The sequence below is a fragment of the Tupaia chinensis genome, unplaced genomic scaffold, assembly GCF_000334495.1.
Source record: "Tupaia chinensis unplaced genomic scaffold, TupChi_1.0 Scaffold000287_1, whole genome shotgun sequence".
Lineage (NCBI taxonomy): Eukaryota > Metazoa > Chordata > Mammalia > Scandentia > Tupaiidae > Tupaia > Tupaia belangeri.
Genome location: NW_006159771.1, coordinates 455,143 through 470,681, shown reverse-complemented (window position 1 = coordinate 470,681; position 15,539 = coordinate 455,143). Strand labels below are relative to the sequence as shown.

At 60.1% G+C, this 15,539-nt stretch overlaps 1 protein-coding gene across 2 annotated transcripts in view; it reads right to left on the bottom strand.

Moving 5' to 3' along the window:
* The window catches only part of GNB1L (G protein subunit beta 1 like), a 75,532-nt gene that overhangs the window by 28,788 nt on the left and 31,205 nt on the right, over nt 1-15,539 (bottom strand). Inside the window, exons 2-5 of one of the 2 annotated variants that reach the window (XM_027772610.1) lie at nt 10,868-11,021; nt 10,160-10,285; nt 4,548-4,707; nt 7-102 (exon numbers count right to left, since the gene is read on the bottom strand). In XM_027772610.1, coding sequence (XP_027628411.1) covers nt 7-102; nt 4,548-4,707; nt 10,160-10,285; nt 10,868-11,001 — 516 coding nt within the window. In that variant the 5' untranslated portion in view covers nt 11,002-11,021. The remainder of the gene's footprint in view (nt 1-6; nt 103-4,547; nt 4,708-10,159; nt 10,286-10,867; nt 11,022-15,539) is intronic. The other variant, XM_027772611.1, reaches the window with a different exon arrangement.

Here is a 15,539-nt window from a genome sequence, read left to right as displayed (position 1 = left end):
TCCCGGCCACAGCCTCAGGCACATGGGCAGGCCCAGCTTGGCACCTGCCTCCGGCTGCAGGGTGCACACCGACGTCCCGGATGGCATCTCCAGAATCTGAACCTGACAGGAAGAAAACAAGATGATTTGGGCCGCCGCCAAGTCCAGGCTGTGCTGTACAAACAAGAGACTTTTAAGGCGATTAGCCAAGGCTGCCGTGAGTTTCTGTCTGCTCCGCTCCCCGCAGGGATGTGGGAGCCGAGCCTGCTAATTAGGCTGCACGGGCTCCTGGGCCTGGCGAGGCTGGGCGCTTGCGAAACGCTCACGTCATCCCAGGTGACCGGCCCAGCGTGGACTGGCGGCTGCCTCTGGCCTCTCCGGGTGTATTTTCTTTCTTTCTTTCTTTTTTGGTGATTTTCTCCAAGAAGCAAGAGAGACAGCACCCTCCATTGGACCCTGACTCTGTGATCCACCTCAAGCCTCAGCCAGCCCCGGATCGTGGGCACAGGAGTCTGGCATACTCAGGGAGGTCTTTGGACGCAAACCCAGAACCTTTCCGTGTGGGTATGGCTCACGGGGCACTGTATTTTACTGTTGTGCCAGCCTGCCCCCCCCCCGATGTTACCCTCTGAACTGAGCACGGGGTTAACTGGGTTGCCCTCCTCTGCCCACTTCCCTTATTTATTTGTTTAATTTATTTATTTATCTGGAGAGGTTTTTGCTATTGGGCACGTGCGCTCGTCAGAGAGACAGAACGCCAGAGACAGAAAGCGAGAAATCACCCCCCGGGGGGATGGCCACACCGCAATCCCTTCTCCTCCATTCTCCTCTCGGGATCTTGGGCACGCACGCACAAGCGCCCGGCGTAAGTTTAAGCCACCGGGTCCGGGACTCGAACCGCAGTCGACTACATGGGAGTCCAGCGACATAGCCATGACGCTAACTGCTGGTCCTCTGCTCACTTCCTTTTCTGTGCAGATTTTGCACACAAACCGTTTTGTCTGACGTCAGGTGTGTCACACGGGGCACGCACCAGAGGCCACGCAGCTGAGACTCAAGCCAGGTGTGCGTGCTGCAGGGCTGTCCCATTTGGAGCCTGGCTTTTCTGGCCCCCAGGCTTCTGGGATGGGAGAGGCACCTAACTGGCCCCCATGGCTCTCCCTTTGCCCATCAATCATTGCTCTGCAAAACGGGAAAGGCTCAGAAGGCTCGGTCAGTCCTGGACGCCCCAAGTTCCCAGGGCGGCAACTCTACCAGGGATGTGGCAGCAGCATCGACTGGCTGTCACGGGTAAGAGCCTGAGGTCCACAGAGGTTAGGAGCATTGAGTGGGGATTGAACTCACACCAGCTGGTTCGGCTGCCTCCGCCCCACCCTACCCTTTAGGAGCCGGGCTGGGGGGTGACATCTGAAGGTCTGTGCCCATGCAGACAAGAACCACACTGCCCACACCGGCCCACAGAGAAGAGGTTCTGGATCCCGGGTCTGTCATGTGCATGCTGGGGGTGTTGTGTTGAGGGCAGCCTCCCGGCAGGGCAGACCCAACAGAGCTTGGTCTTCTCGGCTAGGGTCCTGCGGACTTGCCCAGCTTCCACAGACGGGCGTGGTGTGGTGCTCTCGGCAAGGTGCGCTGGCCAGGGGCCCCACAGCAGCTCAGCCTCAAGCCTCCGCTCTGCATCTCGGGGCAGCTCACAGCCGTGTCTCATCCAGCACAAGGCGAGGCCTGCAGCCTCTGCCATGTGCCTGCACACACAGGCATGCACATGCACACGTGTGCACACACACAGAGGCTCCCTGTACCGCAGGCCCAGGAACCAGGGGCCTCGGGGAGAACCAAGAACCCGACAGACAAGGCCGCAGGAGAACACACAGAGTGAGACGGCGAGGAAACAGAAAAGAGTTTCAGTAACAGGAAAAGTTCCTAGTCGCGAAGGTGGCCAGGAAAAGGAGCTGCCGGAACCCCCCCAAATGCTGCTGGGGTACAGTGCCGAGTCGGGACAGCACTGAGCCTGCACGTCCTGGGGAAAGGATGGTAAGCCTTGGATTCTAAGACCAGCTAGCATGGCAGGAGTGAGAGAGCAACAGAGAGGTATTTTTTTTACAAGGTGTCCTTGTGAAAAAACTGCTCCAGGAGAAGCTCCAGCAAAACGAAAGCGAGTACAAGAAAGAGAAGGTCTGAAAACCACGTGTGCAAAGCTTCTTAGCAGGTCTGGGGGCCGGGTGTGCTGCCATGGCAATGTGACCCGGGAAAGGTCCCAGGCACGCCCCAGCCACCTGCCCGCGCTCCGGGCCAGGTGGGGCTGCTGGTGGGTCACGGCGTCAGGATCCTGGGGGGTGCCTCTTTCTCCGTCTCTCCCTCAGAAGAAATAGGTAGAGAGACTTTTTAAAAAAAAAAAAAAAAAAGAAAACAAAGATGTGTTCCTTTGGTCGCCATAGCCAGCGGACAATCTGGGGACCAGTAGATGGCGTCATGGTTACATCACTAGACTCCCCCAGGGTCCACTGTAGTTCAAGTCCCGGAACCGACAGCTTGAAACATGCCAGGCACGTGTGCGTGCGTGCCCCAAATCCTAGGAAGGCAATGCAGAAGAAGGGAGGCGGCGTGGCCATCCCCCCGGGAGGTGATTTCTCACTTCATCTCTCTCTCTCTGGAGAGCACACGCACCAGGTGCTGTCCTCCACACTCATGGGAGGCCACAGGCAGCGGGGCCCTGGGCACTGGGCACCCAGTCTGCACGGACTGCTCGTAGCCCCCAGTCATGGACATGGGGCTTGTCCCCACCTGCAGATTCAAGAAGACCCCTTCTAGGGGCAATGAGGAGGGGTTCCAGGGGACTCGGGCAGGTCAGGAAGAGCAGGGACTAGTGTCAGGGTGATGGCAAAAACCAGGGTCGCCCTGAGGCCCAGCTGGCAGGGAGGAGGCACGGGTGGTGGCACCGGCTGCGTCCTGGGTGCGGGAACCCCAGAGCCCAGTGTCGGCACAGCAGGGGCAGGCAGGCCATGCACAGCAGGCCCGTGTCCGCCTGGCCCTGCCCCCGGCCTTGGGGCCTGGGGAGGGGCTCCCTGCTCCGGCCCACGCCACAGCCTCCCACAGACACAGGTGAGCTTTCCATCCTCCCTCTGGCACCGACGGCAACCTTTGTTTCCAGAAGGGAAAATGCCGGGTCTGGGCAAGCGCGGCCACCCAGACGGCCGAGCGGGGTGGGAGCGAGAGCCCCGGGCATTGTCTGGGCACAGGCCAGCGGTGCTCTCCAGGGCCTGGTCTAGGCACACGCCAGTGGGAAAGGTGACAGACGACCATTTTCCCCAGACGTGCGAGGTCAGGTCCGCAGCCTGGTGGGTCCTGGAGTCAGCAGACGCTGCCTGCCGGGAGACCTGGGGCCGGTTGCCACAGCCCGCAGCACAGGCACCGGGGCCCCGGAGGGTGGCAGCAGCTGACCACACGCCAGCCGGGGGCCCGGGGGCCAAGACGGGGTGTGTCTGACCTGACCTCGGGTGGCGTGTCCGTGGTCTGCACCTGCGCCTAGGAGGAGTCACAGCCCTGTTCCCCGCGTGAGCAAAACTTTTTACAGGGCTTTGGCAAACTGGCGAGCGGCATGCACGGAGCTCCTAATTGGTGATTTAAACATAGCCGTGAACAGATAAATGCCTGTTTCTATCTCGTTATTTATGAATCGGATCTGCTCGAAGACGAGGTGACGCTTCCTGGGCGGGGGCCAAACCCACCTGTGTGTGCAGGGCCCGGTCCGCCTGCCCCGCCGAGGGAGTGTCTTGCCAATGCCTGCAGCCAGCAGGGGACGGGAGGCCCTGCTCCCGCCAGGCGCCCCTCCCGTTACACCCCCTCCCCAGCCGATCGGAACACTTGTGTCCACACTTGCCAGGCTGTCCGCTCTCCACTTGTGGGAAACTTCGATTTCTCTCCGAGAGCTGGCCTCAGCACCCCCTGGTCCCCTATAACACCCCCCTGCACTCCCCACATGTCCCAGCCCCTGTATGCTGGGGACACCTTCCCTCGGTAGACTCTGCTCCAGGGCATGGACATGGCTATCCATCTGACCACACTCATGTCACCACCACCTCTGGTCGCTCTGACCTGAGCTCCGTGATCAGAGTCCCATCAGGGTCCCGCCCCCTGGGTCGCTGTCCTCTGGACAAGGTCCCCTGCTTACCGGTCCCCTCGGGACTACGATCCCCACCCTGGTGCCCAGTGCCTGGTTCTGCTCCTTGAAGTGCCACCCTCTCTGAGGCTCTGGCCGGAGCCCCCACCCCAACTCCCCCAGGCCATGGTCTCTCCCCACCGCTTCCCAGTGGCCTCGAACATTCCTCCTGGTCTGCATCAAGTCTTTTCTGAGCATTCGAGCAGTCTCTGCCCGACCCCCTTTTCTCCTGGGTCTCACCACTGCAGAGGATGGTTCCCCACCAGGGCCATTTTGGGGGCGTCCAGGGAGGGTGCTGGACCCACCCCCAGCAGCCCATGGCGCCCTGGGACAGACACAAGGACCAGACGCCATCGAAGGGAGAGAGTGTGGCTGCTCGTGGGACAAGGGGCTCGGGTGGGCTGGTCCTCACCTCACTGTCCTTCCCCGGCACGGCCAGCATCCAGCGCGACTGCCCCCCGGCCAGGACGGAGCTCCGGCAGAAGCCCATGCTCTGCAGCTGCACCGAGTCCACCACGGCGTTCCTGCCCTCTGCCAGGTCCCACAGGCGCAGCGTCAGGTCCCGACCCTGACTTCCGAAATAAGAGGAGAGAGTGAGACCCCTGGAGCACCTCCCGCCTGCTCCCCCACCAGCAGCGGAGCAGCGCTTCTCTAGCCCGGCATTCACACCGGGTGGGCACGCCAGGAAATGCAGCCGACGGAGGGCGTGGCACCTGTGACCCACCTCCCGTGGCCTTCCTGCCCCTGCCCCTGCCCAAGCCACTGAAGCAGACGCCCTCCCTCTCTTTCTGCGAATTCGGTTGGATGGTCCAGCAGCCCCATTCTCTGGTAGCTTCTACTGTGAACTTCAAACCTAAATGCAGTCCGAAGCCAAGCAAGGATGTCTCTGGCAGCTTGGCTCCTAACAGCCCAAACCAGGAACAAACCTTTGACACAGGGTGGCCGGTCCACACCTGGAATACCACTCAGCGAGAAAGAAGCCAGCTACCTGGAGCTGGGTGGGGTGTGCTGTTAACGAGCTCCGCTGAGAGGCTGACGCGGGGAAGGTCGCAGGTTTGGTTCCAGAGACCTCCCTGAGCGTGCCGGGCACACAGGTGCCCACGACCCGGGGCCAGCTGGGGCTGGGGGTGGATCATGGCACCAAGGCTCTGTTGGGGTGCTGTCTCTCTGTCTCTCCATCTCTTCCTCACTCCTGGAAGACGTGAAAGCCAAAGAAAAGGGCAGCTCCTGATACGCTCAGAGGCTCGCAGGATCGGAGGTGCATTTTGTTAAGAGAAAGAAGCCAGATCTGGAGGCCGGCAGGTGGCGTGCTACTCAAGTGCTGCACTCCCACATGGCCAGCTGCAGTTTGAGGGAGCTCTCACTTCCCCCCCTCTCTCTGGTGAGCATATGTGCCCTGTAGCAAATGTTAAAAAGAAAAGAAAAATAGAAAATGCCCATGACAAACCTCCAGGAACGACCGCAGCAGGCAGACTCCATGGAGGGTCCTAAATCCACGGGCTAAGCTCCGGGACAGAGGGGGCGCGTGGGGCCTCGGAGCGTCTCTCTGAACACCCACAGACAGCTGTGGTGGCTGCTCACAGGGCCACACCTTCCTGGACGCTCCTCCTGCCTAGAGGGTGTGGGCTGGACCTGGAGGCTTGCTTTGAAGGAACCCAGTCACCCAAACCAGACCTGGACAGTGGGACCCTGCAGACACCACGCAGGGAACCAGGCTAACTGGCAAGCAACGTGCCACAGACCCCATGGATCTCCAGGACCAGGAGATGAGGAAGGCGCTCCCCGCTGCGGGCTTCCTCCCTAAACCCGCAGGAGAGAGCTCGCCACTGAGTAAGCGAGTGTGCATTCAGCTCCACACAAAGCTCCTGTCCCCAGCGGGAGCGGAGGGGGTATAAGCTGTAGGGGGAAGCCTGTGGTCCTCTGACAGGCCCCGAGGTCTCACTCCAGGGCCTGGCTCTGACCTGCAGACCCGTGCACATCAGGGACCCAGGAGGGGACACGGGGTCTTCCCAGCAGCAGCTCCCAGGGGGAGGCCAGGCCTTCAGCAGCAGGAGCACAGGACAGCGCCGCGGGCAGGCGCACCCAGAGGAACTGGCACACGGAGGACACCGAGGACACCGCAGCTCCCTAACCCTGCTGCCGCGTGTACCTCCAGAGCCTGCGGCTGCTGCCCCCCACGGCTCCGCTTTGCCAGAGAGAGACAGAGAAAAGAGAGAAAAACAGAAAGAAAGCCTTCCCAGTGAGGGGTGGTCACACCTCGAGCCCTTCTCTCCCTTTTTGCCATCACGTTGGAATTTGGGACACGCATATGCCCCCGGTGTGGTTTTTAAGCTGCCGGCTGGAATTCCAAGAGTGGTCGGCCACGGGAGACCCAGTTCCCTTTCCATTTTTACATTATTTATTCTTTACTGTTATTACTTGAAGTTTGCTACAGGGCATGTGGACTCACCAGAGAGAATCGGAGACAGAGAGAGAACGTGAGAAAGCAAGCCACCAGGTCCCGGACTCGAACCACAGTCCGCTCCGTGGGAGTCCAGTCCGGGACCTCCACCACCGCCACCTGCTGGCCCCCAAGAACCTGGCTCCCTTTAACCACTAGGCTATGGGCTTGGCCCCGTCTGTTTGTTTTTCGTTAAGGAAAAAAACCAGACGAAACCAGTGGACGCTTGTGGAGACGAACATCCAGATGGCAGGACCAGAACAAGTGCTGTCCTGCCCGGGACGGGGGAGGGTCAGGGGCCAGCCACGCCACTGCTCGACCAGGAGCTCGCTCGGCCGAGACACGACTGCACACCTGCCCTGCACTCTGCTCTAAGACGGCCCAGGCGGTGTCGCAGGCCCAGGTGCGTCCTTGTCGTGGGGCGGGGCTGGGCCTGCTCTCCAGCATCCCTCGACATGAAAGCGCAGCCCCCCTTCAAGGGCCACTGGAGAGGCTTGGCGTCCAAACACAGCTGAGCACAGAGCCCACGGCCCCCAGGGCCGTCACCGCACCTGGCCCTCCGCACCTGCAGTCTCCCCACCAGCCCCGGCTGGAGGGTGGCCACTTAGGGCCTTCCGGGTTAGAAGGGGAGGTGCCCTGGGGTATGGGCCCCAGGCTGCCCGCTGAGGGTGTGGTCCCTGCCTGGAGGAGGCCACCCATGCTGCCAAAGGACCAGCCCTGGAGGAGCAGAAGATCTGATGGTCTATTCCTAATGTAAGTGGCTGTCAGTGCTTAGAAATGACATCACTTTGGGACCAGCAGTTAGCGTAATGGTTATGTCACTGGACTCCCATGTAGTCGACCGTGGTCCGAGTCCAGGATCCGACGGCTTAAACTCACGCCGTGCGTGCGTGCCCAAGATCCCGAGAAGAGAATGAAGGAAAAGGGATTGTAGCGTGGCTATCCCCCCTGGGGGGTGATTTCTTGCTTTCTATCTCTCTGTCTCTCTCTGTCTCTCTGGCAAGCGCATACGCCCTGTAGCAAAAACCTCTCCAAAAAAAGAAAAAAAAAAAAAAAGAAATGACATCCCTTTGATAACCAGAGCAAGACCAAACCCACGTGGAGGGTCCTCTGCTCCTAGGGGGCAAGGAAGGAAGAGAGGCCCCGAGGGGCTCTAAAAGCACACAGGCCTGGAGCCACAGGCCTCGGCCGCTCTGCCCACCACTGGTCACCTTCTGGAGGGCACTGAATGACCGGGCTCTGCGGAGGGTGGGGGCCAGCCAGGCCTCGTTCTCCGGAGACTGGGCTCCTTGTGACCCAGGCACTGCATAACAGGCTTGTCCCTCTGGGAGTCTGGCCTGGGGTCCCTGCCCCGGTCACCAGCACGGGGCCGCAGGAGCAGTGCCAGAACGCGGCCCAGGCCAAACGCCAGGGGCTGCCTGCTCCTCGCTCTGCTGCCCGCTGCCGAGGGGCCCTGCAGGCTGCCCAGCCCCCAGACCCGTGGCACCCACAAGCTGGGCTCTGTGGCACTGGCACACTCCCCCTCCTTGCTGGCACCTGGCCTCTCACCTCCGTTGCCAGCTCCTGCTCCCCCTGCAGCTGCCCGGCTGGAGCTCATGACCCACCCGTGGGTGAGGTGGGTCCCCATCAGGTGGGCCCCGCCGGCGAGCTTAGGGCTAGGCTCTGGCACCACCCTGGTCACCAGCCCAGCTGTTTGCACGGGAAGATGAACTCTGGGCAGGAAGGCCACCTGCAGGGCGGCTATGGTGAGCCATGGAGACCCCTGGTGATTGCCACACAGTTCCCTGGGCAGGGCTGGGAGCCACAGGCAGCCCCAGGCTGCAGGCGCAGGGACTCGACAGGCCCAGACAACACCGCAGGGCCCTGCAGCCCCGGGACATGCTTCCCCGGACAGACCTGGGCCACCCTGATGGGGATGGGCCACTTCCGTGTCCCTTCCCACTGGGGCCAGCCTGGCCAAGGGATACCCGTGGGATTTGCAGGGGACAGAAAATACAACACACACCCATATCCATGCCCCCCCACTACGCACACATACCTCCTACGACCCCATACACATTCACACACACGTATGTACACCCCCACCTACCCACACACATGTGCTCACCCTACAACCCTACACCCTCACACCTGTAATCACACACACATTCACACCTTCACAGTCACACGCACGCACCCCTACAATCCCCTACCCCCCCCACCCACACATGTAAGCACACACACATTCACGCCTTCACAGTCACACGCACGCACCCCTACAATCCCCTACCCCCCCCACCCACACATGTAAGCACACACACATTCACGCCTTCACAGTCACACGCACGCACCCCTACAATCCCCTACCCCCCCCACCCACACATGTAAGCACACACACATTCACGCCTTCACAGTCACACGCACGCACCCCTACAATCCCCTACCCCCCCCACCCACACATGTAAGCACACACACATTCACGCCTTCACAGTCACACGCACGCACCCCTACAATCCCCTACCCCCCCCACCCACACATGTAATTACACACAAATTCACACCTTCCCACTCACACACACTCCCCCCTACAATCCCATACCCCCCACACACTCACACATGTAATCACACACACATTCATGCCTTCACAGTCACACACACTCACCCCTACAATCCCCTACCCCCCACACTCACACATGTAATCACACACACATTCACACCTTCACAGTCACACACACTCACCCCTACAATCCCATACCCCCCACACACTCACACCTGTAATCACACACACATTCATGCCTTCACAGTCACACACACTCACCCCTACAATCCCCTACCCCCCACACTCACACATGTAATCACACACACATTCACACCTTCACAGTCACACACACTCACCCCTACAATCCCATACCCCCCACACACTCACACCTGTAATCACACACACATTCACGCCTTCACAGTCACACACACTCACCCCTACAACCCCACACCCCCCACACACTCACACCTGTAATCACACACCTTCACAGTCACATACACTCACCCCTACAACCCCACACCCCCCCCACTCACCCCTGTAATCACACACACATTCACACCTTCACAGTCACACACACTCACCCCTACAATCCCACACCCACACATACTCACCCCTGTAATCACACACACATTCACACTGTCAGTCACACACACTCACCCCTACAACCCCACACACTCACACCTGTAATCACACACACATATGTACACCCCATCTACCCACACACGCACACTCATCCCCTACAACTCCCCACAGCCCCCTATACTCCCCTAACCCCTGCACCTCCCCAACACACTCAAACACATATACACTTCCACACGCACACATTTGTGTGTGTGCTCAGCACCTTGGAGGCAGGAGGCTGGACATAGAAGGGGCCCTTAGCGGGACGGCCTCACCCACACCCACCTCTGCAGCGCGAGCACACCCCAGTACGATGGTGCTGTGCACCAGGCCCTGCTGCCGGTTCCAGCCCTGTCGGCCCCACGGCTGGCTGCACAGTCACGGCACACGGCACCAGGGGCCCAGGGACCTACATCCAGGGCTCTAGCTCCCCTGGCAGGACCCACCTGAGGAGCTGGTGCCCCGGGGACAGCGTGTGCAGCCAGGTCACACACTGGCCCCCGTGGCCGTCCAGGGCAGCGACCGTTCTCCGTGTCTGTAGGTTCCAGATGTGCACCAGGCCACGCTGAGACCTGCGCCAGACACACCACGCACAGGCGTCAGGGGGCGGGGCTGACACCTGCACCAGACATGCCACGCACAGACGTCAGGGGGCGGGGCTGACACCTGAGCCGGACACGCCACACACAGACGCAGGGGGCGGGGCTGAGACCTGCGCCAGACACGCCATGCACAGGCGTCAGGGGGCGGGTGCCGGTGTCGGGCCGATACCCTGCGCTCGTGTGGGGACCGGCCTGGCAGGGCCCACCCGCATTTGAGCTGCTGGAGTTTGGCACCTAGAAGTCGAGGGCTCTGGATATACAAGCTGGGGTAAAACCGAGAGGGCTCCTCTTCCTGAAGGTGGGCTCGGGCCCTGGCACGTGGCACCTGCTCGGAAGGTGCCTGCTGGACAGGGTGGGGAGGCCCAGGGGGCTGGAGGAGGTGCCTCCGCCTCCTCCAAAGGGAGCCCACCGGACACAGCTGTCCAGCAGCGCTGAAACAGCAGGCCTAGGCGACAGGCGGTCCCAACCCAGTGCCCGGCCCCTCCCTAGCCCACGACTCCGACTTCACCGTGGGCTGGATCCGGGGGTCTGGTCCAGGCAGCAGCTACTCACCCCGAGAAGAGAAGCGGGTGCCGCTGATCCTGGGCTTCTTCGCAGAAGTGCAGCGCGTGCACCGCCGACTGAGTGCCTCGCAGGACAAACTGGGGGTCTGGCGGCGGTGGGGGCTGAGGCAGGGGGACTGCCATGCTGGGCGAGACACGGTCACCTGAGGACAGAGGCAGGTCACGTGAGTGACAGTGGCCTCGTTCTGCTCTGGGAAGGCAGGCTGGCACGGGGTGTTGGAGACACTGTCCCTGCTCGGTGCCCCTGGCCCTCCCTTTGCTTCTAGCGGAAGGAGGCTCCTTGCTCCCCAAAAGAGGCTGAATGGCTCTGGAGCAGCCCGTGCAGCAATGGGGCCCTGCAAGAGCACACCCTCCCTGGACACCAACTCGTCCTCTGCCCATCAAACTTTGCACCCACGCGGTGTACACCCAGCTCATTGGGTCCCCGGCCACAGCAGCGCCGTCCAGCTCTGGCCCCCTGCATGATGGGAGAGCAGCCCTGAGCAGGCCTCGCTTGTGTCCCCTCTGCGAACTCCTGGCAAAGCTGCTCCCTCCTGGAGCCCTCTGCCTGTCCCCCATGGTACAGTGACAAAGTGCCAGGATGTGCCCCCACCTCTGCCCAAGGAGGGAGCTGGCCCCTGCTGGATGGGAGAGGGGGCACGTGTGGGGCCCAGGGAGGCCAGAGGAGAGGTGCCCCTTCTCACATTGGCAGACAACAGCCCCGCTGGGTCCGAACGGTCACAGCCACTCTTGGGGAAACTGAGGCAGGGAATGGGCAGGCCTGAAGAGCCCCAGAGCCGCTGGTGCAGCACACTAAGGGCAAGGCTGAGCAAGAGAACAGGAGGGAGGGAGATGGGAGGATTCTTCCAGGAGAGCGCCCTGCAGGGAGTCGGGAGAGGGCTTCCCAGGCTGAGGCCACAACACAGGAGCAGGTGCAGCAGCAGGAGAGGCAGGAGTTCCCCGCGGGGGCCCCCCTGCAGCCGTGCCCTCTGCCACCACGCCCTGACACTGCCCACGCATGCCCTCCTACACCTCCCCACTCTGCAGGAGAGGCAGGAGCAGTGGATGGGAAGAACATGTCCAAAACCTCTAAGAAACACCCTGTCACGTCCACTGGGACCTCGCAGGCCAGTGGGCTCCGCACCCAGAGCATGCACGGTGGGCGGTGGTGGAGGCCTGAGCGGGAAGGGCTGGGAGGGTGGGAAGCCGCGCGAGGTTCGTGCAGTGAAAGAAGGGGCCCCAGTTCTTACTCCAGAGCAGGATCCCCCTCCTCTCAACAGACTGCGGGTGTGGCCACTCTACCGGCCACTTTACCACTTGACCCGGTCCCTCTCAAGGGGCTTCAAAGAGGAGGAGGAGGTCCCCAGGAATGCGCTTTACAAACTGCCAAGTCCTATTTTCTCTTTGTGGGTTGGCGGGAGGGGGTGTTTTCCACCTAATAGCTTTTCTCACTGTTGGCTAAAAGCCACCTGGCCCTCCCCAGATGCAAAGGTGGCGGGAGGCAGAAGAACCCGGCCCACCCTGCTCCCAGGACCCCAGGGACAGGCGAGCAGCTGGCCTGGCTGGCCTGTGCCGTGCCTGTGAGGTAAGAAAGGCACTTCGGTGACGGGTCCAGGGCCACAGGGCCCAGCTCTAGGGGACGCCTGAGAATGCAGACCCAGCTAAACACCTCAACCCAGCAGGAGGGCACCGGACTAGCATGGGGGGTCCCTCCCGCCCTGCAATCAGGCAATGCTCTGCCAGACCAGCTCCGTGCAGGCCAGTCATGGAACACACTGCACTCACGCCCACATGCACACATAAGCACACACACATGCACGTGTGGAAAACACACACAGGACACACTTGCAAAAATACATGCACGGCTACGCTTGCATGCACTCATACATGCATATATACACATGCACACCGTCACCCGTACACACGCAGACACCAACACACGTATGTGCATGCATGTATAGTTTGGGCACACATGCACACAGATCCATGTGTACACACGTATGCACCTGGCTCATATGCACACACTGGGGACGTGCATGCATACAGGCTCCCGATCACACTCACACATATGAGTACACGTGTACATATTCATGCCTACACACACACACTGGCGTTCCTACATGTCTATCTCACCCTGGGCACGTACTCACATGCATACGGACACAGAGACTTTACAGACACACGCTCACCCACTGTGCATCACCTGCATTGGCCATGCACACACACGTGCACACACGGAGGCTGCGCGGAGGCCTCAGGCCGAGTCAGCCAAAGCCCGGTCCACACTTGCCCCATGCCTGCAGCGAGGTAGGAGTTTCCAGGACCTCGGCAGCAGGCTCGCTCCGGAGTGACGAAATCGCGGTCTCTTCTATTGTTTCCCCAGAACTGCAGGGAACAAGCCCGTCACGTTACAACCCCCTGAGCGCTCGGGCCAAAATGATGCACCGGCAATTAAGGGCTCCATCATTTCCAGCAATTAAAATCAACGCTTTATTTGAAAACTAATTAATTCTAGCTACATAGTTTTCCCATGACAATATCCCATGAGTGCTTGATTTATGACATCTAATTATTCTTTATGAATCTAATTGCGAATCCTGGCTCTCTGCTATCTCCCCCGGCAGGGCGGCTGGCGCGGAGGCCGCGGCGTTGCACAAGGCTGCCTGCACTACTGGCCACTTGGCGCCCTGGCCCGCCGTGGTGCCTCCTCCTGGAGGGCAAAGGGACGCGGAAACCCAACCAGAGAGCACAGACTCCGCCCGCTCTCCGAGATGTCAGACCGAGACGCAGCCTTTTAAAAGTTCTACAGAAAGACGGTCTGACACGGTTTGCCTAACTCTGACAGCCTTGCAGTGATGTTGCAAATGCCCTTGAAGGAGCCCGCGGGCCCTCGGGGTGGCACACAGACGGACAGTGACGGTGTCCCCCCGGGGACGTGGCACGGCAGCGAGGGGCAAGGTGGAGGGGGCTGGGTGCACCCCTCGCTCATGCCTCAGGCAACCATAACAGCACGGGGACCCAAGGACACCCCCATGAGGGAGGCAGAGCGGGTACGTCAACACCCCACTGGTACAGACCTGCCCACAGCCCACACCCAGAACCAGGTGATTTGATGCAGACACTCAGGGTGGGGGAGTGGCTAGCACCCCAAGATCACAGGCCCTACCAAGGCATTCTCAGGCTGCTGGGGGTTCCCATCATTGGGCGCTCCCCACAGGTCAGCCTTGCCCCTGCCCTGCCCTGCCCTGCCCTCAGGGTCACATGGCTCTGCACCTGGTCACGGAGCCCTTTCCTCTCCTGACGGCCATTGGCGTGGTCACAGGAGAAGCCCAGGGCACGTGGGAACCCACAGGCCACACGCTCAGTGTCAAGCTGCCCCAGAAGGAAACCTGCATGCATCTGTGCCAGGAAGCTGCCTGCCCTGATGTTTCAGCCCGAATTTATACCATGGCCCACCTCCTCGGAAGGGATGTGCCTTCGGCACCAGCAGATGGCATCATGGTTATGTCGCTGGACTCCCATGTAGCTGAAAGTGGTTTGAATCCCAGACCTAGCTGCTTAAAACTCGCGCTGGGTGCGTGTGCGTACGTGCCCAAGATCCCGAGAGGAGAATGGAGGAGAAGGGATTGTGGCGTGGTCATGCCCCAGGGGGTGATTTTTCACTTTCTGTCTCCTGGTGAGCACACGAGCCCTATAGCAAAAATCGCTCTTAAAAAAAAAAAAATCACTCTTCGGGAACCAGTAGTTAGCGTCATGGCTATGTCGCTGGATTCTCACATAGTCAACCGCGGTTCACATCCCGGACCCGGTGGCTTAGAACTCATGCAGGGCGCATGTGCGTGCGTGCCCAAGATCCCGAGAGGAGAATGGAGGAGAAGGGATTGCGGTGTGACCATCCCCCCTGGGGGGTGATTTCTCGCTTTCTGTCTCTCTGTCTGTCTCTGTCTGGCAAGCGCATGCGCCCTATAGCAAAAACGTCTCAAAAAAAAAAAAAATCACTCTTCGAGTCAGGCCTCAGTGAATTCGCAGATAAAGTCATATTCAAGGCAGTCTTGGGCCCAGGCGGTGATGCAGCAGTGACACAAGAAAGGTCCTGGGTTCGTGTCCCAGGACCTCCCTGAGCGTATTGATCACAAGCCTGTGGTCCAGGCCGGCTGAGACTGGGGGTGACTGTGGTGTAAAGACCCCGTGGGGGTGCCTGTCTCTGTCTCACTAAGTTTCTCTCTGTCTTTCTTGTGGAAGAAATAAATAAATTTTAAAGATACATTTTTAAAGAATTAGTTACTTAATTTTATTTATCATAATTATTATTTTCATTTTGCTACAGGGCATGTGTGCTCACCAGAGAGAGACAGAGAGAAAGTGAGAAAGCAAGCCACCAGGTCCAGGACTCGAACTGTTGTCAGCCAGGTGGGAGTCCAGAGCCTCAACCACCACATCATCCGCTAGCCCCATAAATAAACTTTAAAAATGCAGGCTCATAGTCAAAAATCACAAAAACAAATAAGGCGGACCAGCAGTTGGTGTAATGGCTATGTTGCTGGACTCCCATGTAGTGGACCGCAGTTCGAATCCCGGACCCGGTGGCTTAAACTCACGCTGAGAGCGTGTGCGTGCGTGCCCAAGATCCCGAGAGGAGAATGGAGGAGAAGGGATTGCGGCATGGCCATCCTCCCTGGGGG